Below are 26,194 nucleotides of genomic sequence, written 5' to 3' on the forward strand. Positions count from 1 at the left end.
AGTTTGTTACACCACTGATTTGATCTTCCCTCTTTCCAGCATCATCCAGCTCTTCAAGAACTGCCTGTCTTTCACATAACCTGAACTTCTTCCAATACTTACTACTGAGCTGAAGCAAAGAACAAAAGCAGGCACCAAATGGTGAGATAGCATTCACCTCCTCCATCATCCTCACTTCTAGATCAAAAGTTTCCTCACTCCTGTTCCACTTATTAATTACAGGCAGGGGTGAGCCAGATATTAAACCAGTTTCCATGAATATGTATAGAGGAAGGGTTTTACATAACTCCCACAGTTCAGACATTCAGTTTAAAAAAAGCTGATGTTTTGCTGTGTTTCAGCTCCCACAGAGGTGCAAACTCAGCAGTGTATGTTATGACGCCATTTTGATGAAGCTAACGAAAAGGTAAAAGTAGTCACGTCGACAAAATGGCCAATATTTCTATATTCTACAAAAGTTAAGCTGTAACAGAGGGTTGGGCCTTTGACTTTTGTAGCTGGTTCACCCCAAACCCGATATCTTTGTTTCAGCAAAAATATAAAAATACAACATTCATTACAGAATCACAGAATCACAGAATCAATCAGGTTGGAAGAGACCTCTGGGATCATCGAGTCCAGTCATTGCCCTGACACCACCACGTCAACTAGACCATGGCACTAAGTGCCATATCCAGTCTTTTCTTAAACACATCCAGAGATGGTGACTCCACCACCTCCCTGGGCAGCCCGTTCCTATGTCTAATAACCTTTTCTGTGAAGAAATGCTTCCTAATGTCCAACCTGAACCTCCCCTGGCGAAGCTTGAGGCTATGTCCTCTTGTCCTATCACTAGTTGCCCGGGAGAAGAGGCCAACTCCCACTTCACTACAACCTCCCTTCAGGTAGTTGTAGACTGCAATAAGGTCACCTCGGAGCCTCCTCTTCTCCAGGCTAAACAAACCCAGCTCCCTCAGCGTTCCTCATAAGTCAGACCCTCCAGACCCTTCACCAGCTTGGTCACCCTCCTCTGGACTCGCTCCAACACCTCAACATCTTTCTTGAAGTACGGGGCCCAGAACTGAACACAGTACTCAAGGTGCGGCCTCACCAGTGCCGAGTACAGAGGGACGATCACTTCCCTAGACCAGCTGGCTACACTATTCCTAATAGAGGCCACGATGCCATTGGCCTTCTTGGCCACCTGGGCACACTGCTGGCTCATGTTTAGCTGGCTGTCGATCAGCACCCCCAGGTCTCTTTCCACCGGGCCGCTTTCTAACCACTCTTCCCCCAGCCTGTAGCGCTGCAGGGGGTTGTTGTGGCCGAAGTGTAAGACCCGGCACTTGTTCTTGTTGAACCTCATGCCGTTGGTCTCAGCCCATCTATCTAACCTGTCCAGATCCCAATTAATAAGAGTCCTTAGTATTATAGCAAGGTCTGTGCCAAAATTGTAAATGTTTTTATTCTCATAAGCACAAGCACCCCTCCTCTATGATTTTAGTTTGCTGGCTTCTCTTTTGCTTGTCTGTTTTAGAAGGAGCTCCAAGGCTTCATAACCAACAGGAAGAAGTTTTACATACTTTTGGTGCAAGTTCAAAAATTGGTCTTGATTTACTCAAAAGCATACACACCCCCCAAAAAGATTATATCTAGAGTGATTTCAGTATTGAATATCTTTCATGCACAGCTCTTGTAAAGAAATTTAATTTATTCTACTTACAAACATGGGGCAATGCTTCCTATAAAGAACAATGATTCCAGCGCTTCTGTACCTTGTCACCTCTATGATAAAATTATTATGTAGGAACATTAACAAATCATTTGGCCAGTCTGAACTAGTTTTTATTGAAGATGAATTGCAGTAGCTTTCAACCTGGCAAAGACTTGTGCAGCTTTAGCTACACAATCAGGGAAATTCAGGGACTGGCAGTGGAAATAAAGAAGCTAGAGTAGGGAATTTCACTAAAAAATAAACATTAAGATTTCAGTTCACTTCAAGGAAAATATAGCAAAACAAGCGATGAGATTTGATTAAGGGCACTGCTATCAATGCACTGGAATCAAACAACAGAAAAATGCTGGATTGATATAATCACTCTGACCAAAGTTTGCCATGCCTACAAGGTGCTGATTTCTCATGACTGACATTCACAGTTAGCCTCCTGGATTTGATTGTGCCTGTCTTTAAGCAGTATGGTCCTATCCCATGGTGTGACCTCCTTTCTGAAGAAGGATACAATTTCAGTCCCTTGCATGCAATGCCATATTTCACATCAATGATCCCATACATGGATGCCCCCACCCCTAGATGCAGACAAGGTAAGCCTCACGCTGAGCAGCAGCATGGACAGAGCATATTTACTCCAAGATTTCTGTTATGCGGCTGCCGCGCTCATGTTCCCAGCTGTTTTTGGTTTGTTTTTTTCGTTGTTGTGACTGCTCTTGCCACAAAACACTTGCAGTACCCTCCTGCATCCCTTTTTACTTGCTGGGCAAAAGTCTGATCGCTGGCCAGTGTGTTTGCATGGACTGACAAGTCAGCCAGCTAAAACAGATTTTGCTCTCTCAAAAGGGGCATTTATTTTTGTTTCTCTTCTTTCCTCAGCTGCCAGTTTTCTGGAAGTTATAGAAAATTATTTATCCTTGAAGCCTTTAGTTCCTCATCAAATGTGGTTGTCTTTGTAAGATGCAGTTATATTCATTATACATAAATGTGAACAGAGCCAGAATTATCAATTTCTCTAACACCAGTCACACATCACACACAGCCTGGGTCTCTCCTACCCCCATATTTTTTTTGGAAGTGATCTCCTTGCAAACGTCAGGACTGCAGACGTCAGAAGGGACTCACAAAGACCACAGGCTACAGGTTCAGTCTGCCTCGGTCTTACAGAGCTGGGGAATAGAACATCTCCAGATACCCAGGGCACCAGTTGAACATGAACAAGCTAGACATTATGAAACACTGCACTGAGTTTTCCTACAAAAATACATGTTTTCCTCTTGTTCTTCTAATCCGATTATTTTCAGAAGACATGGAAAAAAGGATTACCAAAGGGCTGGAGAGCTGTCGGAGAGTTTCAGAACTAAATTCCCAAGTATTGGTAAAAATACAAAACAATGACCAGCAAAGAGGCAGCTCTCCCCTACTCTCCTCGTTCCCTCACAACCCCAAGGAAATGCTGGCATCCTGCTGAAATGCCATTTCAGCACAACATATTTCAACTGCTGTTCTCACAGATGATGTCATCTTTAAAGCACTAAAAAGTGCAAAACTTGACGTGTACAATAAAAACCATAGAGGCACCTCTTCTTCTCCAAGAAAGGCAGCTCAGTAAAATTCTGCCAGAGCAACCAGTAAAGAAAATATTTTACTTCCAAATCCTTCCTCACCGAGTACCCACATCATAGATCAAACATAATGAAAGGGAATGAATTATCAAGTGACATTCCATCAGTGTGCTCACCGTACTTTTAACAAAAATATGGACAAAGATAAAATGGCTTATAGAAGCACATTCAGATTTTATCAGAACAATCTCTAGAACACTATTTAATCCAAACCTCCACATTACAGTTTAGCACTGCCCTGTAATCCTATGGAACAGTACCCACTTTGTTTGGAATACCCATACTTAGAAGATTTTATTATGAAACATTGGTTTAAAAAGGAAAACATGATTTTTCTTCTTCCAGTGTCCTACATAGATAGCTGAATTATTCATATTTAAAGAACAGCCACAGATTTTACTCTTTTTTTCTTTTTAATTATATCTATATAACTTGCAGCTTGTAGTCTACAAAGAGAGACGTTGTCAACATATGATAGGACACATCCCCCAAAACACTAGCACTTCGGAGCTAAAACAGGTAGCACAGGATATTGTTGTGGAAACCTGATGACAGTTCTGTTGTTTCAACACTTTGACTAGAATTTCAGCTACTAATGATGGAAGGATAAGAAAGAGAACACAGATCTGGATTTTAAAGTTAATGGTGATAACATCTTGCAGCTGAAATTGCACCATGGACTGAGCTGGTATTCTGTTCTTGTCCTACAGCGCTAGACCAAAGAAAACAAACAAAAAAGATTTCTCCTTTACATGGCGATAGGACCATCTGCTACCCAAGTAATCACCCAAAATAAAACAGTCCTTCAGGCGCTGCGCTGGCCAGAGCAGCGCGCGTGCAATGTGCACGCTGACATAATTCACCCACTGCGAGGAGAGAGGCTGCATTACGTAAGGGCCTGACGTTTTCTTTTTTTTTTTTTTCCTTTTTTTTCTTCCTGGCTACACCATTTTTCAGTGCTCCCAAAGGCTGTTTTATTTTTCAGACAATCTTTAACCAGAGACAATCCTGCGAGAAAAGTACAAGTCTTTAAGGCTAACGTTACAATCCAAGCAGAAGAGCTAGTCACACAAAGAGAAAGGATTTTTGAAGCTTGAACTCATTTTAAACGACACTTACATTCATTTCTGCATTTTTTTCTGCTATAAGCAAATGAACAACCTCATTCTGCATTCCACTGAACACCTCAAATCCCCTTTACAGTCAATGAACATCTGGAGTCCAAACAAATACAGAATTAATCCCCGAGGCCGGACAGTGAAACAGATCAGGAACCACCCCTGCTACAAAAGTCACTGTGGAAATCTTGCAGCATGTCAACTGAAACCAGGCTGCACTTCACTACTGGTTTTGTAACACAAGTTTTGTTTTCAGACCAATTTCCCTTAACCATCTCTTGCCCACAGTACAGCATTAGCATAGCTGTAAGTGCAATGACCTAAACTATCCTGATAATACCTGCAGCAAGTAGGTCCACCCATACTCAGTAGCAGGGCATTCCTAGGACATTCTTCTAACCAGATTCTTAACACCCTTCACTCTCCCAAGAGTCTTTGGAAGAGTTGATGGTACTCAGCTCCTGGGGCTTTTAAGCCTTTCCTTTTCCTTCCACTGGGGAAAAAAACAAGTAAAAGAAAAAAAGGGGAAAAAAAAGATAAAGGAAAGAAACAAAGAGTCAACAACACACACATGCTCTCCTACATACACACCCCCACACAAATAGGGGAAAAAAAGGAAAAAGGAAAGTTGTGTGAGGTGCCAATCTGGAATGAAATGGATTTTTGAACAGACAGTCATATTTGGCACTGTCAGCAAAAGCTTGTGGGTGGCCCTGTGTCTCTCCGAGCCTTAATGCCCTTTTTATATCCGTCATTTAAAAACATCCCCTGGAAAGTTCAGCTGTGCTGCTTCTGACATTATTTTCACAATGCTGCTGAATGGACTCGATGGAGAGATTCACTTTCCCCCACTCCAGTTCCATAAAGCACTATACATTAAGGACGTATTCCATTTGGCCTTCAAGTAGCATTTTTATGGTCCGTGCAGATCCACGATTATTTTCCCTTTAAAAAGAATCAAAAGAAAACAGAACTCTCTGTTCTGGAAATTAAAAACTATTGGATCTTCCAAACCAACTCCTACGATCCTTAGGCAGAAGACTGGATTAAAGGGTCCTCACATGGTTCTAGCTGCATTCTCAGTACACCACTTTTATGAAGAAACCAGAGCTGTAGAAATTCCTCCGGCATAGCGTGGAATCCAGAATCAGGCAAGACATTGTCATAGTAATGATGGCTAATAAATTTCCCGTGCAGGTCCACCGAGAACGGCCAGAAGCCATAAATTGTCACTTCTTCACACAGGCCAAGGGCGGCACTGACTAGGAAAAGTCCCGTGGAAAGCCGTTTGGCATGGATACCTTTGCTCTTCCAGAACTTGCCAATGTCACGCAGGAAATTGGGGTTGGCGAAAAGGACCGCCTGCTTGGCACCGAAGTCCTCCAGGGTGTAATAGACACGTAGGGAGGGTCCTGTCCCTGTCTTCATCGAGAAGGCTGGCATGTAGATGTAGCTGTGGTTATACACCTTCACACTGTCCACAAACGCTTTTCGAGACCACAGCAGATTCTGGAACCTGTAAAACAACAGAGAAAAACAAGTTGGTCACACATAGGTTTTCCCAGTCATTTCAAAACCCATCTGCTCTTCATACACGTTTACAATTACCTGCACTCCTTTCTCGAGCCCAGAGAAAGTCCAGACAAACTTCTGACTGTCTAACACTGCCTCTCTTCTAAAAACATAAACCTGAATAGAGAGTTGAAAACTATCTGGTATCCTGCTAACTCCAAAACCCAAAACGTTTCTGATTTCATCTTTTCAAAAAACCCTGAATGTACACTGACAGTTTTCCTAAAAATCAATCATTTTTAGTGACATTTTTGTTTCTGTCCAAAAACCAACTTATATTTTCAGGCACGGGAATCCTTAAAAGAAATTTTAAAGTCCGTGTTGTTCTTGTTTCTTAAAGGCATACAAAAAAGAATCCAAGTTAAATGCTGAACAAGCAATACCAAGAACTATGTAAAATAGAAACTCTGGACTTACAAAGCTTGTAAGACTTCTAAGAATTGTTTTTGTTATGCCTGTATAGCGATTCAGGTTGTGCTACCATAGTAGTTAACTCTAATTCTGGAACTGAGAGAAATCTCAAAGAACATACTTTATTACAAACAAGTAAAACAGAAATCAATGAATTGTTTAGGATAAGTGGCACCACAAAAAAATTAGCAACAGGCCCCAAACAATATTCAGAGTTGGTGTTTAAGATGGCACAATTTACACACTGAGTAGGTTTAAAAGCAGCTGCTATTTGTAGTATGCAAGTTAAAGGAGAGACTAGTTGGCAACTATAAGGAGGGTAATGTATATGTACAGATTATTTCTCTAATACCACAGTCCTCTCCTGATATAAAAACTGCATCAGGTTACAATTTGTTAAATTGCCAACAGCTGTTTGCTGATGTCTGTTTTATCCCTGATGTTAGACTTACGTACTACTCCAAAACCAGTATTCTGTCAAGACTATAACCTTTCCTTGCTATATGCTTCTGGATATGCCAAGATGAAGGAGACATCTGGCAGGAAATCCTAAGCCATTCACACACACCAAAACCTGCACTGATGTTTGACCTGTCCTGACATCTGACACTAAACAAATCATATCTCAGTAAAATATTAAACTATCACAAATATGTATCATTGGATGCAACTGATACAAAGGTCAGCCAGAGCCATAGGTAAAATCCATTATCTAAACCACAAACTTTCACAATAACAGGAGCCCTCTCTGTCCTGAGGTGCAGACTGCACTGGAGGATACTTTTGCATGAGAAAGTCACGATGATTTACTCTCAATAATCTGCTTTCTTTCCAGATGTTAGCAATCAGGAAGAAAACTCATCTACACGAAGCAGATAAGCAGGCACTTCTTTATTGCAGCGCTGGGGGGATAGCTCCACCATACGTGTCCAACCAAACATTAAAATCCATCAGTTTTTATACGCTGCGTCACTATTACATAAATTCTTTTACATAAAAATGCATAGTATGCTCACTCTTAAATTTAACCTTTACAACAATTGGTTCCGTTAATTTTAACCTTTTCAATATTCTTATTCTAAAACAATCATTGGTTAGTTCTACCCTACTGATGGGAAACAATCCCTGATATTCAAATCAGGATGGGAAGGGTAAGGGGGTTTCCAAGCAGCATAACTGCTGTCCGTGACGGTCTCCTTAGTTTCTTAAACAAAACGTAGAAAACTCCAGTAACTTCCTGGTGAGGGTTCTCTGGTTACCTATTTCAAACGTAAGTTACCTGTTTCAAACTTAACAGTGCCTATGGTTACCTATTTCAAACCTGACTCTTCTATATGATCAAATCTTGATTATTTTATCAGAATATTTGTAACACAGAGTCCACCAATCTTCAGAACACCAGTAAGCCCTCCCTGCCTCTACCATATGACAGTATCTGTAGCCTTCAGCATGCAGGCAAAGTTTACTACAATAAAAGCCACTTCTGCACAAGCCTCACACACACTTCTTTCATTGCAACTGGGTTGCTCTCCCGCATGTGACCCCTAATTTTTTTCTCAGCTCCCAAATGCCCATCTTGCTCTTGTTGCTGCCCCCTCTCTCGCAGTTTCCTGCAGCTAAGGCAAATGTGTCATGACTGATTTCATAGTCACGCAGCAGAGGAGTCAGAACAACAAAGCTGAGACAGCAGCACTGGATTTTTTTTCCTTTCTCTGGTGCAGGCAGAGAGACAGGTATAAGAATGCCTCTTCAAAGGGTTATAAAGAGATCAATTTTGTGTATAGACCTCTGTGAAACAACAGCAAGAATCACACATGCAGCATCATGATACACAGGTTTAAGTAGGATGCCACATGACCTCAAGAAGCACCAGATGAAATTTCATCTGAAACAATTGCCAACAAAAAATACAGCTTCAACAGCATTGAAATGTCTCACGAATGTGTGCCAGGTTTTTTGAAGTCTTTGTTTTGACAGAAAACTTGAAATATTCCTAATAAGTTGAAAGGTTTTGTTGACATTTTCAAGGTGCAATATTTGGCCTCCTGATTTGCTACAAGTTTATTTCAAAATTTCCTTCAAGTGGAATTAGAATAAAGCTGTTTTGAAGCAAATCCCCTGAAATCTGCCTGGGTCTTCATTACTGTTTTGCTCTGCAGATCTACTCCTACTGCATGGTTCTATTTGCTAATGTAGACAAAGCCACTGTCTTCCAAGCAAGAAATCAAATCAACCTGAACATACAAAAGAAAACAATAAAAATCGTTTCATAACTTATTGCATTTGGCATTCTTTTCTGTAGAAATAGCCAAGACACAACTGAATACAGAAGGCCAGCCAAGAGCAAGGTGCCCTGGCAGAAATTCATTGTCTGGCTGTACCTTCTCATATGGGCCCCCTCACTCCGTTACTATCAGACCTTTAACTAACTGTTCCCCAAAACAGGCTTCACCATCCTCTCTTCCTAAAGAGCAGCAAGACAACCTGCTAGGTACAGGAGTTGGGTCCATCCTACCAAACTTGTTCCATTTCCATCAGGACACAGCCACTGAGGGTGAAAAAAAGAAATCCCTAGCTTAATACTGTCAACATTTACTTATGTGCTCAGAGCCTCAGTATCCAAACCCTGTTCAAATAACCCTAATTCCTTATAAAATGAAGAATAAGACCAGCAGCAGGCTTTCGGACTATCGCCCTCCCCATAACCTAGGACATCCACTGGGAGGTGGAAGATGCAAGGTTCAAACTTCCTTTCATCGTAAAGGGAACTTGAGCGCACAGCTTGATGAGATGGGGTCCTTGCACCTTGGCTGAGGGGAAGGTAGAGACAGGTCCTCTGTGACTCCTGGAAGCCCATTTCCCCCTTAACAAATTTCACTTCAGATGGCAAATAGATACAGTTAGTCTAAAACTTCATTTTTCAGCAAATTTACCATTCACAGAAAAGGACTGCGCAGCTCTAAGATGAATACATTAAAATTGCTCAGATACAGTCACAAAGGGCCAGGGACTGTCTCTGAATATTCATTTGCTATCATTGCCACATGCATTTACATTTCTTCTAGATGAATCTCTCCAGATGCCTTAAAGTAACAGGAAGTTAACGGCACTGCCATGAGAGCAGTGCATGGGAGGGACTTCACGCAGAAGCGACAGCATTTGTCATGCTACTGCAAATTGTCCTTCGGGAACACCACCCTCCTGGAAACCCATGCCTTGTTCAAATGGTCTGGATCGCAGTGTCGGTAGGCGTCACGTGCAGATCAACAGATGGACATTATACAGGTGGCCAGGAGCCCATGCAGAAGCATAAAACATGCTGATTACAGCTGGTGTGATGGCCAAACACAGCCAAAAAGCTGCTGCCCATCTTGTGCTCCTCATGAGGGGAGATATTAGAAGCAAATTAAATTTTTTGTTCCCCACTTGTAAAAGCAGGAGCCCTGTGCAGCTTTCAGAGATTTCACAGGCTGGTTAGAGGCTGAGAAATCTGGGGACAAACACTGCGCATCAGAAAGTTTCTAGAAACGGTAGTGGAAGCTCAAATGGATTTTCCTTTAGCTCACAATCCAGACAAGGGGTCCTGCAGGCAGTCCCATTCCAGTGGTGGCTTTGGGGGTACCATACCATGTCCATCCCTGCAGACAGCAAGGAGGCTACTCCATGCCTGACAGAGAGACCAGGAGGGCTTTTCCTCTGCAGCTGACCAGCTCTGTAGCACACGCGTGAGCATGACGATGTTGTTCCTTCCTGCTTGTCCTGGCATGGATGCTGCCAGCCTGGTGCAGTCCTCTCATCCAGATGGGCAGAAACACCTTCCCTCATGCTGATCCTCATCCAGCCTTCTTTGAATGAGGAGCCAACTGGTTCCTAGTTAGTGCTCACCTTTACCTAATATGCTTTGAACATTCAGTACTCTCAGTGGCACAGCCCAGCAGCTGTACAGCTCCTCCCCACTCACCAGGCTTCAAAAGAAAAAAAGAAACCCACCAAATGATCCAGCCCCTCGTGCAAGAGTGCATCTCAGGCCACATTATCTCCTCAGCTCAGCTCTGAGCAAGACACAGCCAAATGGCTTTCAGAGTTGTCCTCTGACCTTCTGCAGTCAAGCTCACACAAACGCATGGCAGGATGCCAGCATTTAAATAAAACTGGAGCTGGAATCTCCTGAGCCCTGAGCAACACCTGAAGATTATGAGTTGCTCAGTAATTTGCAGTAATGCATCCCGGCAGCTTGACAGCAGCCCAGAGAGGCGCCGATGACGGTGAACGCTGGTAAAAGCAGATCACGGCACGTTCAGCCCAGGCGCTTTACTTCCACTACTCTCATTAATGGACAGCAAGCAAATAAAATCAATCAGCAACACATTTTTGCTGTCAGGTCCATATGACAGATCAACTTAAAAAGCACAACTTTCAACAGGCACGTGTAGGCACAGCTGCACAGATATCAGAGAAATAATTTCCTTGATACCAGCTGTAGAGTTCCCTCAAATGCTCTGCTCTACTTTTCCAGAGAGAACGATGCATCCAAGAGAAAACTGCCACAGTAATTGTCATGACAGTACAATCAAAGACTTATGAGCATTAAGTGTTTTGCTTTTTGTTTTTAATCTGCTTTTAATGTTCTTATTGATGTTCTTTAGCAGATATTCAGTGACAGGACTGCCCTCTGGTACTAAGAGATGACTTCCAGTAACCACAAAGAATTTGCTGCAGTGACATTGAGCTAACCCACTTGCAGATAATAATGGCAGCATTTTCTCACATCTTGGTTTCTTTTTGAGCTCCCCAGAGAGTCACTATCTCATGCCGGTGATGATATCCCAGCCACTTACTGTGTTGGCATCTGCAAAGTCACAAGTTCAGCATTCTGGATTAATTGCAAGTGGACTTATCAAAAAGAAAAAAAAAGATTGAGTAACGAGGGGAAAAGCCCAGATGCCAAAGAAATAGTGTATTATTTTAAAATTAAGACAAATAGAACTCAAGGGAATAGAGCAGAAGGCATATAAAGACTTATGTATTTGTCCCTGTGGCAAAGGATAACCTTGCAAAATTTATTTAGATAATTTGATGTCAGCATTAGCCAAGAATGATTTAGCAATTTGCTGCAGCTGTTAGAATATGCTTACAGTTGGGGTCACAACAAGTCAGCTTGCAACCACACATCTGAACCTCCGCTGCTCTGACAGAGGAGTTTTACTGCAGTCATTCTTAGAGCACTTTTATGCTTTCAACCAGCGATGCCCTCCTTAATGCCCTGTGCTCTCATTCATAGCGTGCACTTCTTGATTATCTGCCACTTCGCGACTTACGTAGCCAATCTTACTAAAACACAGACTGTGTTTGAATTAACAGCACACTAGTTTCCATGCACTCATTCTCCACAAAGACACTTTCGGCATGTGTTAGATGCAAGGTAGACTGTTCTACTTGTCCACACAAGGAGCCAGAAATGAACCCTTAAAGTACTGTAAACTGACTCCCTTTCTTGTTTCATCCCAGCTTCCTCAACTACACAAGCCGCTGTTTACTTAGCCTAAGGATAGCTACCTGACTTAAGATTCAATTATAATCCCATTAAAGTCAATGGCAAAACTAACTCTGATCTCACTGGAAGTATTCTCAGAGCCTCAGGCAAAAAAATCCAGGCCTGCAATGCACTTCAGAGTGATTAGAAAAGGTATGAAGTAACATGAGCAATCATAAAGGCTGATCATTAAACCAATAAAATTACAGATGCCATTCTCCATCAATGCAGGAGGCTTTTATTCCTGTGGTAGATCCCAGTGCTTTGTCTAATCTCATATCAAACAGCTTCAGCACGAGGGATTCTCTCCTGTTCTCACTGTGGGCCCCTCCACAGGCACCACGGTCACGCATTCAAGAGCTCGTGGCACAGATAGGGTGATGCTATTCCCATCGCTCTCCTCCATTCCCACCTGACTGCCCTTTATGGACCCAAAGATAGCAAATCATAGAATCATACGGGTTTGCAATGGAAGGAACCTCAAAGATCATCTAGTTCCAATCCCCCTGCCATGGGCAGGGACACCTCTCCACTAGACCAGGTTGCTCAAAGCCCCATCCAACCTGGCATCTTCCACTCAGACTCTCAGCAGATGCGCTCCTTCCTCCCAGGGTTCGACTGACTCCAAAACTCACTTCAGCTCGTCCCTTAGGCACAGCCTGCAGCCTGCTGAGACCCCACACTGCCTCCTCTTTCTTATGGATGAGGGCTTCCAACCTCTAAGAACCTGTGCCTTCCTCTCATCTGTGGTCCCAAAGATTAAAGACAAACAAATTAGCCTGATTCTCCTTTTTACACACCTTTTCAATAGCGTTTTCCAGGCCAGGAATTCTGGTTACTGCCACCATCAGCTCCGAAGACCCAAAAGCAAGGAAACGCACTCTTTCCACAGTGACTGCAGACTACATCTTTCTCTGCCAGCTTGTCTCTTAATGACACACTGTCCTTAGCACATGACCTTCAGAATAATTTGATGCACTCAAAGTCCAGTTAGATATTGCAGAGGTAGGCTCTAATCCCCATGAAGAGGCAGGCTCCCCTTCTGAATTAATTCAGTATTAATTAGGGGTTTTTTTAAACCTCCACCCATTACTGTTCTTACGCTGTTGCCCTGGGAATACTATATATAGTGCCAAGGGAAAGCTGACTCTCTGTTTTTCAATGGAGCACAGAGCTATCCTAGACACCAAAGCAACGAAACATTAAAATCGGTATTCACTGGTATTTTGGGACTGTGTGTGATCCTTATTCTGCCAACTCAGATTAGAATGTGCTTTTAATAGCTACTCTTTCCAAAACCAGTAGATCTTAAACATCAATCCTTTCTGTTATCTGACAGCTTGAATCTTAGCTTTCAAAAATGAGGTGGTGTTCTTAATTTGACTCTTTGAAGATTGTGGCTGCTAAAGTCACACACAAGTGGAAATAATATAAAAGGATAGCCAGGAACAGCATGGGTGTAAACTACTTGTATTGTCAAATGAAATTGCTGCCTAGTATTTCTAAATCTTCTGAATACTTCATAGCTCTTACAGCTGGAAGTCTAGAGGATGAGAAAATAGAGAACCAATGAAATCAGCTAGGAAAAAAAAAGTTATAGAACTAAGCTCGATATCTTTAGTATTTAATTTCACTGGATTGCATGCCAGAGTGAGCCTGTGAAAAGAAACATAACCAGATCACACATTTTCTCAGGTTTTAATGAGAAAAAGAACTGCAACAAAGCCCAGGTATAGTCTTCAAGAGATTTACTTTTGATTAACACAGGTTCCCTAAGACAGTCCGCTGTGTCTTGGGACAGCAACCAAACAGGAAGAGAACAGTGCGGTACCTCCTGCACTTCTAGGTCTTTTATTCAGCTCCTGTCCAGACACAAGTCTCTGTACATCGCTGCCCATAACAGCATTGCATCAAACGCAAAGCTAATAACATTATGCTTTCCTGTGTGTTCATGCTGGCCTTATATGCTTCGTAACCCAAATGTAAAACATACCAAAAGTTTACAGCCATGAAAGACCTATTCATAGCTGAGAACACTTTCTGGCTGGTATACTTGACTGCTTGCTAAGTCTGTTGAGTTTTCTCTTTCACATCATGACCTCCTTAGCATATTAATAATTTGCAAATATCAGTGAAGGTGACATTCAACTATATCCTCTCTTCAACCTCTCAGAGCTCTTTCCAAAGACAACTGGACAGAGAGAGAAACCAGCAATGTTTCAATTGAATGTGTTTTCTTTTTAAAGACACTCTGTACCACAAAAAGTGTAGACTGAATAGAAATTATTTAAAACACTGATGCTTCAACAGGCATTATGGCAACAACTGTAATGAGGATAGGCTCTTTTCTAAGTATATGAGCACCTTTTTTAAACTATAGTACATGTATCACTGGTGATCTCTGAGGTGATGACACCTGGCCTGCAGCTAGAGCGCAGATCCCTGTTAAACGACATTGTCAACTAGAAGCTTGATAATAAAAACAGTTGCTCAGAGCCCATGGGAATATGTGGTGAATCTACAGCATTTTAAACAGGGTCAAATCAATTCACACAACTCTAAAATATGCAAAAGAAGATCCCTGTATTTCCTCTATTAGCCGCTCCCTCTGGGCAACCTCACCTGTTTTAGCATTCCTAGGACAATGAGCATTGCAATTGAGCAATGAACTAGGGGCCACCCGAGTATAAGCAGAAGAGGTGACGAATTGTTCTGGAGAAGTTAGATTAGCAGAGGCCAAACATAAGGCTAAAAAGATGGAAAAAGAGAGAGAAATGGCAGTTCGACAGACAAGACACCCCTTCCAGTCCTTGGCATAAGAGCCCACTCCATCAGTAAAACCCCTGGAAATGAGCCAGGAGAATTCAAGCCAGCCCAAGGACTGCAGCTGGAGACCTTGAAGTTACCCACTTTGGTGAGCTTTCAAAATGTCAAAATGAAGACGACTTTACTTTCATCTAATATCAATTTACAGCAATGTTTCTCAGCAATTTTGGTGCTGTTCCATTATGCCTAGAAGCATTGGTAGATGCTTCTGAAGGCTTCCAACAGTGTTAGAGATGTGTTGATTTCCACCCTTCACTCTGCAACTCATACGTGGACACATAGAGAAGATTAATAACATGACAAGTATATTTTAAATTCTTTGCACATCCAAGTATTTTCAGCTCAGAATATTTCCTGATACTGGTGTAGTTTGTCCATGCAGTAACCCCAGTGAATCTTACTTCCAAATATTTGCCTAATCTCTTATTCTCCACATCCTTCTAACCAATTATTTAACCAATACCTTTCCTCTTACATCATGATTGCCTTCATCCCTTTGTCAAAAGCCTTTTAAAAATTCAAGTAGACTATCTACTGGATATAGACTACCCTTATCCACATGCATCTATTCAAAGCACTCCAAAAGTTTTATAAGGTAAAATTTCCCTTGAACTCAACAGTGCTGTCCCTTCACAACAGCACAAACATTTATCCAGGTGTTCACTAATATTATAATATAGTCTACCAGTTCAGCTGGTAGAGAGGTCATGCTTACAGATCTACTTGAACTAATTTTAATTTGAAGTATTTTTAAACACTGATCCCATTTTTTAACACCTTCCAGTCTTCAAGTACCAAGGCAGTTTTAAGGAAGGAAGGACACACTACCATTCTTCAGCACTCATGGGTGAGTCCAGTCCTGCCAATATGTTCACATCCATCCTGAATGTGTACCATACACTCTCTAATAATTACCCCAGTTTCAGCCTGCTGAGTCTCCCCATGGGCACAGGGAATGTCCTCAGTTTCTTCCTCAGTGAACACAGATGCACATAATTCATACAGCCTCCCTGTGTCTTCTCTGAGCACTTCTTTGATACCTGGTCATCAATTGACCATACACACATGGCAGGTGGGGGGGGGGGGTTGTTTTTTGCTCTTCTTTGGCTTGTGCTGCTGCTGAAAGGAAGATGTAGCATCAGGTTTTCATTCCTCTAGTTAGTTCTTTTTGGAAACTTTTTTCTGCCTGCCACATAGATAAAATATTTAATCATGCAGAGCTTAATAAATTCCATTTTCTTTGGAGACAACTTCAGCTTTTGGTAGGATGTTTCTCTGTTTCCATTAATCTCCCTTTTCTTTGCCCCTTAGTGATGTCAACTTCCTTTTACCTTTTCTTAAGGCTTGATAGATGCTCGTAGCACTGTGCTTCCCGTATGGTACCCTGAGGAGAATTCACTATTTTGAGTAGATCACCTAGATATATTTTCCAAGATGTATGGTGTTTAATGCTGAGAATGCCACTTCAACTTCTTTTCAACATGATTAAGCTGCCAAGGTTTCTCCTCAACTTTTAGTACAACCTGTACTCAATTTAAATTGCTATAGCTAGAACACTCTTGACAAAAAAAAAAAAAATTCAAAGTACAAATAGCTGAAACATGCTGGAGCTTTTGCTAATCTCTTCAACTGTTTTGATACCTGTGAAAGTGCTGGAGATCTTTCACCTTTTTTCTCCCCATTTACACTGTATCTCCTTTGAATGAAGTTAAAGAAGTAAAAAACAAACATTTTTCTTTTAAGGTAGCAGGAAATAAATGCTGTTTGCTAGGACAAAGTAATACCTTTGAAAGGCAGGGCATATCACAGTACTTTACAGACCTCTATGCACTGGTGAGGAAAGTGGAGTAAAACATTCAATTCCCTATTTCTCTTAGTTTCCAAATGCCAGGGAAGGGTCAGTGACGTTGATCCTAAATCATATAGGAGCAGGTTTGTAACTGTAGTTGGTGTTCTTCCCATGTCACACATCTAGAGGTGCTACGCCTCTTGTTTTATATAATAAACCATAAACTCAGATGTGGCCCCACCTTCTCACATTCTGAAATACCAGGGAAGAAAACCTTTCTTTCTTGTGCTCCCTATCTTAGGGAATAGTCAATAACAACAAATTGTCAGAACTGGATGGAGCCTAACTTCAGAAGACAACATTGGCAGGGTATTCACCTGGGCAATGCAACCTCAGATATCAGCAGTGAGTGAAGAAGGGTCTTTCAATCCCCTTGTTAGAGCTAATTTTACTGAGCATACAACACTCATTAAACTAGAGAGGAAGAAAAGAAGCGAGTGACTATCTAAACTGGTGGTGGAGTCACCTGGCCTTCAGGCCCTCCCTGTTTAGTCACACAAACTGGAACAGTATCAGCAGATGACAGTGATGGCATCAGCCCAGCATGCCCCTTTGCTGATGGTTAGGACTGCCTCCTGCTAGATGAGAGATAGAGGTTTAAGTCCACTCACACAGAAAAGACAACTGAATTTGGGCCTACCACAGCTTCACTGGCTGAGGGGACTAACTTGCCTCTCATAAAATATGGCATCTGCCTTGGCTGGTTTTCTGAACCAAGCTCTACGCTGTTCAGCTGAAACTACTCAGCCTGGTTTTGTAAATTGCTTCGAGACAACTTAAACTAGACTACCTGGAAGTTTTAATCAGCAAAAAAAAAAAAAAACCACATCCGGCCCTAGCTTCATTTCTTTTTATTTGACTCAGGTCTTTGCACCAATTCCCTTCATCAAGGTGCCAAAACATTACTGCAACAGGAGTTAGACTGAGGTGACCCACTCATATCACATGGGTTGTGGATGGTGGTAAGCACCTTCCCAACAAGTGCTGTACGTGAAACTATGGTCAAACTATAAACTCCCAGTTTGTATTCCTTTGAGCTACCTTTTCTCTCCAAAACCCAAAGAACATCATCTTTTACAGATGTTCACATTCAATGATTAAGGAAAGCAAGTTGCCATTTCCTACAGAATCAAGATGATTCAGGCAACACAAAAAATAAGCTCCTTTTCTTTAATGCTCAGAGTAGTTAATACTGAATTACAGTAGAAATTCCACCAAAGGACTTCTGACAATCACATTAATACTAAATAACTTCCACAGGCTTTATGCGATTACAACAAACACCGAAGATGTGAATACAGATTAAGCCATTATTTTAAAGTATTATTGAATAATCTAACAGGAACAAAAGCTACTATTATTGGCTTGTCTTCCCAAAGCAGAAGTAACACATTACCTGAAAAAACTTTAGATTTGGACCTAATAACCAGGCCAAAGGGTGTTTTGGAGTGAGGAGGAAGGTATGGTCTGGGGTCTACAGCACAACTCAAAGACAGGAAAACAGAATACCTTAAGGGCATCCATTTGACAAGGCCAAGGTAGTTTTCAGACACAGCTAAATTGTACGTTTGAAAGTAGCTGTAAATGTCAATGCTGTCAGCAGCTCTGAAGAACCCGAGGCTGGGCGTGAATCACATGGACAAACAACAGCCACAGCCATAAACTCCCCCTTGAGGAAGTGGTTACACTCCCAGAAGGTTTCTAAATGCCAGGAGGATCATACAGCGATCAGTTGCTTTGGCTGCTAGACCTTAAGGTCCCTAGTCCCTAGCAACACAGTACACATATTCCCAAAGCAGACAATCAGACAGTAACAGTGGTGAAATTCAGCCTTTTGTTTTACAGACAGGGGCCAGAAAAATTTGTACGGTGATGTGTCACACTCAGGAGCTATTGCTGAGGTTTTTATCCAGAGGCTTTATCCAGATAATGATTTGGAAAACAAATACATTTTTTAAGAAGCAACTATTTTTATCTGAATTTGCCTCAAGGCCAAAATTTCCCTTCCCTAATCTGCTACTCAAATAAGCCACAGTGCACAGTGCTGCTTTGCTTTACCAAGCTGGAGTCAGGAACTTTACATGCTCCAGCAAATCCAGCACTTTGCTTGTAATACCAAGTCCTCTTCACACTGGTCCTGCTTGTTATAAAAATTAGACCATTTCTATCTCCTCCCACATCTGCATTTTTTATGCTAAAAAGAACAACCCAAGGAATGTATTTTAAAAGATTCCTCTATTTTGAATATACCTTGAAATGGAGTAGAAATATGATCACTAAGGTCCTGTCTTGATGCTTCAAATTGACACAGTTCCCCTGATATCAATGGATTTACACTAACTTTCATCAAATGAGTATACAGGTTAGTCTTTATGATATCATATGCCAGATATTTAAACTTTCAGAAACCACCAGGACACTGCATTATTCAAGAAGAACACTGTGAACATACAACTAAAGACAATGATACTATCTGGATGCACAAGGCTATGGAGATGATTCATTCAGCATAATCATTTGCATTCCTGAACCGTGGATGTTTAATGTACCAGGAGAAATGAGGGATGGCAGCAACTGTGCTGGAGCATGAAGTGAGAAAAAAACTAAGCACACTGCACCGATGCTCTGGCAGAAAAGTCCCGTGTGTTCTGTTCCAGCAGCTGTACCAGTTCCATTTCCAGCTTAATGGACCTAGGAGCATGGAGTCAAAATCATAAACAGTTTGCACGAGGGCATACTAGTGTGCCTAATGAGTCTCCTTTTAGAAAGCCAGCTCACAAAAATAGTTCAGCCAATACATGCCAGCTACTTCTCTGGTTTATTTTTCTCAACATCGTTCTCTGCAGTCCCAAGTGCTGGAGTACCAGGTATGCACAGGGCAGATGCATGACCTAGTTCAGCTACAGTATACCAACCACTAGGTCTCTTGGGATAGCCCAGCAGTGATATCTTTTTCAGCACAATCTAACTTCAATTGTTTGTGAACAACTCATTTGTATGTAGCAACATGTACAAATTTCCCCAACAGACAGGGGAACAAAGGCTCAGGAACAAAGGACCAGAGGGATCACCTGGGTTTACAGTTTCTGCGGTGGCTGGGTCAGGGACACACTGCAGACATTCTGGCAGAGGTGAGATGCCAGAAAGGAACCCAAGGAGGAATGGAGAAGACGCAGAGCAAAGAGCTTGTTGGAAATCCTGCAGTGTCAGCACTGTAAGAGATGCCGACTTCAGAAGGCTCTTTAGGAGCTTCCAGCAGCCCTGAAATGCTTTGTAATGTCCTGTAACTAACATAAAACCTGTGATAAAGAATCAAATGCTTCAACTGTCAGACACTGCAAAAAAAAAAAAGGCAGACGAAATCAGGGACATCACCAGTGTCCTCTTGCCTCTAAACTATGATGATATTTTCTATAAAAAAAAGCTCACAGATGATCTTAAAAAGCCATCTGTGGCTTATACTGCAAAATCTATGAGCAGACCCACAGTTCACACTAGTAGCATGGAGAAAAAACTTCTTGCTCAGCCCAGATTGAGAGATCAGTTTTCTGTCACTCTATCAGTTTTCTATGTCACAAATCAAGATATACAAAGTCAAATGTACAGGCAACTGAGTGCAGCCATACCATCTTCACTGTCTAAGTCTTGTTCTAAAAATTCTCCTACCCAAGAGAACACCAAGAACTTGTGCAAGTATCCATTTTCAGGATGACAGCTTTGTACAGCCATACATTAGAACTGCTGGGGACACAGTGCTGTAATAGTGCTGAGAAATTTATTGTCCCTGTTAAATTAAAAAGGACCTCAAAGCCAGCAGAATTGCTGGATTCCCGATTGCTCACATAGCTTAATGATGTTAGCTCACCCTTAGCCTCTCTTCCAGGTGCTCCAGATAGGTTCTCTCCAAGATAAATACACTACAGGAACTCAGTCACTATCCTTGTAAGCCAGTCTGTGCTGCTCAGCATTGTAGCCATGGATTGGTCCCTAGCCCTCTCTGTTTACCAGTGTAGCTATGTCTCCGCTGCACATCAGGTAAGGGAAGTGCACCAATGCAGTGAAAGAGAGACGAGGAACAAGGCACATTTTGTCATTGTCTCAAGCCGTCTCTGGGACTACAACTGGGAGCCTAGGGCAGCATAGGGAGGCTGCCAGCAGACCTGTCTTTAGGCTGTGTAGCTTTACTAGCCAGGAACAACCAAAGTGGGTCTTACTGATGTCCATACAAGTCAGTCTGGAATCTTAGAATCACAAAATCATAGAACGGTTTCGGTTGGAAGGGACCTTAAAGATCATCTAGTTCCAACCCTCCTGCCACGGGCAGGGACACCTTTCACTAGACCAGGTTGCTCAAAGCCCCATCCAACCTGGCCTTGAACACTGCCAGGGAGGGGACATCCACAACTTCTCTGGGCAACCTGTTCCAGTGTCTCACCACCCTCAAGCGTGTCTCACCAGCTTACAAGAGAATTAAAGCGAAGCCCTGAACACTTCGCTGCTGTGAGCCCCCACGCTGGTAAAAGGTTCCTGATCACACATGGGTACAGCACACACACGGGCTTACTGAGCTGAGCCCGCCAAGGGCAGTGCTTTCCTTTCCTGACAGGTTCACAGCTGAAACTAGGAATAAACTTCATGCTCCAGATATTGCCTGTAGGAAAACAACCAGGGCAAGGCCACCAAAGGCTGGGGAAGGGCAGAGTACTGGTCTTGCTCAGGCTGTACCAAGCTGTTAGCTCAGGGAGGAAGGACCCTAGGAAGGGCAGTAAGTGCCTCCCTTTGAAGGATCACAGCAACGTATTCCCCACTCTAGCAGGAGGGGACAGAGTATTGTGTAATACCCTTTACAGCACAATCTGTGCGTTGTCAACAGTTTTTTATTTTATTTTTATATTTATGCTGAGTATGCTGCTCTATGCTTTCACATGTTTTCAACCTCTATATGCATACAATCTCGCACTTGAAATATCCTGCTTGTCATCTTTCCCAAATTTCATTTCCTTTTGGAAAATTCCTGCAAGATTCAAGTAGCCACCTTCTGATTTGCTGCCCTGAATCATTAAAAAAACCCTCAACTTTCTTCCACGACAACATTCTGAAACTTCACAGCATGATATATTTTCTGATATAAATGTGATAGATTAGCAGCCCATGCCCTCCACATAGAAACCTCAGTTAAATAAATAAAAAAAAAAAAAAAATCTTTGTTGTGTTTCAAAACCAGTGACGATGAAGAATTACCAGTTTTGTACTTCTAAATATACAGCAATATTTTAAATAAAGCTCCCGGATAACTTAAAAAAAATAATTTGTATTAGAAGGCTCCTTATTTACATTTCTCTAACATCAGCCTTGAGCATTCACAGCTAAACCATAACTTACCAAAAAAATCTAGTACATAAGAATAGCTTATTACAAACATAATGGAAGAAGTTACTTTCTCATTTTCCTTCCACAAATCCTCATATTTCAGTGGCATAAAACTTTTAAGCATCTGCACTGCTCTTTGTGTGTTTGACGGAAGATTATTGGCTGTCGTTAGTGAAGTATATTTTAGCTAAGATATCAGTTAAAGCTGAAGAGATAATTTTGCTAAGGGTTTTTCAGCTAGTACACTAGGAAAATTCTCCCTGTGACCTACATGCCAGGAATTGGCCACACAGGTAAATAAAAACTGTTCAATCTATTTTTCCACCTTCCTCTAGTCTCAGAGTCACTTGAAACTATTATTTTTCCATTGCTACTGAAATAAAATGCGTAGATTCAAATTCTACTTTTAATTCATTCTGGGGAAATTTTTTTTCGATGAGAACTGCATTATTCTCTGCCCTGTTAAATTGCACTACACATACTGACAGCTTGATTTTCTCCATCCTGCTTTATCTTTCAGAAGTACCATTTGGTTCTCTCTCAGCACAATGACAGCTTTGGCAGGTTTCCGTTTCCTCTTCCAACAAACCAGCTATCGTGGAAAAACAAGGAAACAAAGATGAAAAATTCCAGCAGATCAGCTTTAACCTACCAAAGTGCTCCATGTATCTTGAAAATCACTGTGCTTTCACTATTTACTCTTTCAAACCAGAAATTAAAAAAGAAACACTGCTAGAGAGAATCTTCTGCTAGGGAGCAGAAATTAAGTGGCACATCTTTCATTTAACGAATTCTGTACAAGTTCTTGCCTGTAATACATTCCAGACCAGATGGCAGAAAACTGCCATGAAAAACTGATTAAAACAAACTTCCTCAAAAAGAGCGTGACCGAACTTAGCACGAAAGCAGTTTATGCCATTTGCTCTCTTATCCAAATGAAAAAGACAGAACTACTTTCAATCATTCAGCTTTTCCCAGAAGCTACACATGATAGAGAAACTCAATCTTTAAGTCTGAATGTGCCTAACTTAGCTGGGGAGATTAATGTTGGAAGGAATACTATTCCCTTACTTTCACAGACAAGTGCATTCACTGATATAAAATGCAAAGACAAAAATCAGATGGGTTTAGCTAACAACAAATCCACAGTGGATTTATTTGCTTTCACCAAAAAAAGTATGAACAGAAATCATAATTCATTATTTTTGTAAGTATAACTACTCTCTTTAAGAAAAAAAAAACCCTAACTTTTTACTGCTTTTTCTTTCTGTTGTTTTTGAGAAGCCAAGAAAGACAGGGAGTAAGCTGAGTTTTCTTATGTCTTACACATCATCAGCTCAGTTTCTTAGTGAGAATGGCGCCCACCTCCCATTTGGCTGTTTCTGGGCAATGGATTTGAGCTCAGCTGAAATCTATTATACTTCTTGCAGAGTACCAGAAGAGGATAAAACCAAGATTGCCAGCATTTTTAAACGATTTGCTATGTGCTGGAGATTGCAGGGTGCTTTCCTCAAAGGATTTTTCAATTTCCTACTGTGCTGAAGCAGTGAAAGAATCTAACGGGCAAAGACAGGAGACACAATCTGAAAGACAGGATTAAGCACCTATGAATGCCACCTGCACTTGGTACTAAATCTGGATGGGTTCATCAAGGCAGAGAAAAAAACTGAGGATCCTGAAGGCTAGAGCTTGAGTGGCAAATACAAAAGCAACAATTCATCAAGAACTTTGTGTTTAGAGGTACAAAAAGGGATTTTCGTTCTTGGTAGAAAGCACCAATTTCTGGCATAATTCCCCTAACATTCTTTCCCCTCATGTTAGTCTTTAGGATGTTTCTGCCTAGACCTTTGGTTATCTTAGTCAGCATAAAATATAATTTCCTCTTTCTACTCCAATCTACTATTTTCAGCTGCTACCTCTTTTTTTTTCCGGTGTTGTTGGAACAATTGCACAAATCTTTCTACCCTGCCTGTCCTTCTTCTCCCTTAACATACGTCCATCTGGTTCTTATATACTCCTTCACTATATACTTCAACAACCAGTTTTAGGAAAGCTTTTTCTTCTGTAAAGATCATGTAAAGAAAAGATACTACAGGGTTTTATTTCTTTTTTTTAAATTGCTTTTTAGTTCCTAGACAAATCAGGGGGACAATAGGCAATGTAAGGGTACGTGGAAGGAGACTGTCTGCTTCTTTAAGGCTATCTGGTCAAGGACCTGTTGAATAAATAAAAAATAACAATAATTATTAAAAATCATTTTAAAAAAAAAGGATATTAAGAAAAGGAGAAATCCATAAACAAGAACATACAGGGACACAAACCTGGCCAACAAATTATAAGGGAGGCAGAGAAGAGAACCAAACCTGGTCAGTCAGACTAATTGATGAGGGTACAAGGGAGTGTGAGAACCTGCAACTGGGAAAGCAGCAGCCACATCCCTTCAGCCCAGGGCAGAGATGCTGGGACCTCTGGGCCCCTGGGCTGGGCTCCAGCAGCCAGGGCAGAAGCGTCCTGGCCAGGGCTGTGGGAGGAGGCGACCACTCCTAACACCCCTTAACAGGAAAAATATTTTTCTTGCCTTGGAAAGAAAAGAATAAAATGTTTCATTTTATTCTTTTGTTTTTACTCAAGCCAATAGAAAATGCTCTGTTTGCATTTGTTACCCTGCATGTCATGCTTATCTACAGATTCATCTTCAACACATCCTAGAGCGGGATCTTATCATGTTCTGCAACACAAAATGGTTTCCTGATCTGAGATCTCCTGACTGCCATCCTTTTTTGTGTTTATACTTGGACCTTTTTTTTTTTTAATGTTTGCTTCTGGCCTTCCGGTTATCCTTGTTGCAGACAATTTAGAAAAAGCCAAAATGAACTGATTTTTTATTGAATGAACTACTACTGACTTGAGAAGAACTTGTAAACCATTTTTGCATCTTCCAAAAATGTAGTAAATTGAATTTTTCAATGAATAAATTATTCTTCTGGAAAACATATCCAGAAGTTGCAGCTCCACCACCAAGGCATGGGAGCTGTTTGTAATAAAAGAAATAAGTCAGGGATCCCAAACCTACTTCCTATACAGAGAAGGGCAATAATAATCCAGGTTCTAGAAATCCTTTCAAGACAGCTACATTCAAAATTATGCTCACAATATATTAGTGCTTTATAACCACAAAAATCAGAGACACATAGATTCCCTGATGAGTAACGAACACAGCTTCAGAGCTCCAATCAAAAATCAAACCTTCAGCTTCTCTACTTGCCCACCTATCCCCTCCAAATCACAAATATTATATCAAAAGAAAACACAACAAAAAAAAATATGTGGCTTAAACTCCAAGGACACTGGGTATGGACAGCCCCAGAAGAGCACTGAACTAAGAAAATCAGAGCAAGAAGGAGCCAAGACTGGTGAGTGATTAGGACACAGCTGTCCTACGCCGTGCCCAGACACACCAGGAGGAAAGCATGCTCCAAACCAAAACACTGCTGCCCTAAATAACAGATGCTGTGATAGCCAGGGACAAGCCGCTCAGCATGCACATGGTGGCTGTTGATGAAGAAGGGTAACGATGAGGAAGGCGAGCAAGACATGCTCAGATACTTGAGAGGTAACAGGCTTCCTCGCAGACTCTTGCAGTTCTCTGCAAACCAGAGGCAGAAACTGTGTGCAAACTTGAAACACCTTTAAAAGCAGATTTTGCTGGATTAAGGCTGTCACTGGTGCAAATCATATGCACATTCTGATGAACAGGGTATAACCAGGGAATGTTAGTGAGCAAGCGGTCCTCGTAACCCTTGAATTGCTGATCCCAGATGCAAGCTCACCCATGCTGGCTGTATGGCAGGGAGCAGTCCTCCAAAGTATGTTGTATCTTCAGTGTGACTGAGGAAAAAGCACTGCATAAAACCCATGCTTCATCAGCTCGATGGGAGACAGAGAAAGCTACAATGAGACGAAGGGAAAACGGCCTTCGGGAACATTAAAATGCACATAGAAACAAACAGCTCAGAGATGGTGAAACAAGGAAAACCCTGACACACTCTAGAAACAGATGCCATTGAAGAAAAGAGACAACTTATTTCAAATAAAAGAAGCTGATCCTGCTCCCAGACAACCCAAAAAGAAATTCTTGTTGCCTTCAGCATACAGGAACACACTGCATAAATCAAATGTGAT

The 26,194-nt window shown here is 41.6% G+C and overlaps 1 protein-coding gene across 1 annotated transcript in view; it reads right to left on the reverse strand.

Annotated features, from left to right (window-relative positions):
* Positions 1 to 5,480: 5,480 nt before the first annotated feature.
* ST8SIA1 (ST8 alpha-N-acetyl-neuraminide alpha-2,8-sialyltransferase 1) overlaps positions 5,481 to 26,194 on the reverse strand; it is a 133,194-nt gene continuing 112,480 nt past the window's right edge. Inside the window, exon 5 of the mRNA XM_068402080.1 lies at positions 5,481 to 5,967. Coding sequence (XP_068258181.1) covers positions 5,481 to 5,967 — 487 coding nt within the window. The remainder of the gene's footprint in view (positions 5,968 to 26,194) is intronic.

Source organism: Nyctibius grandis, chromosome 5, assembly GCF_013368605.1.
Source record: "Nyctibius grandis isolate bNycGra1 chromosome 5, bNycGra1.pri, whole genome shotgun sequence".
Lineage (NCBI taxonomy): Eukaryota > Metazoa > Chordata > Aves > Nyctibiiformes > Nyctibiidae > Nyctibius > Nyctibius grandis.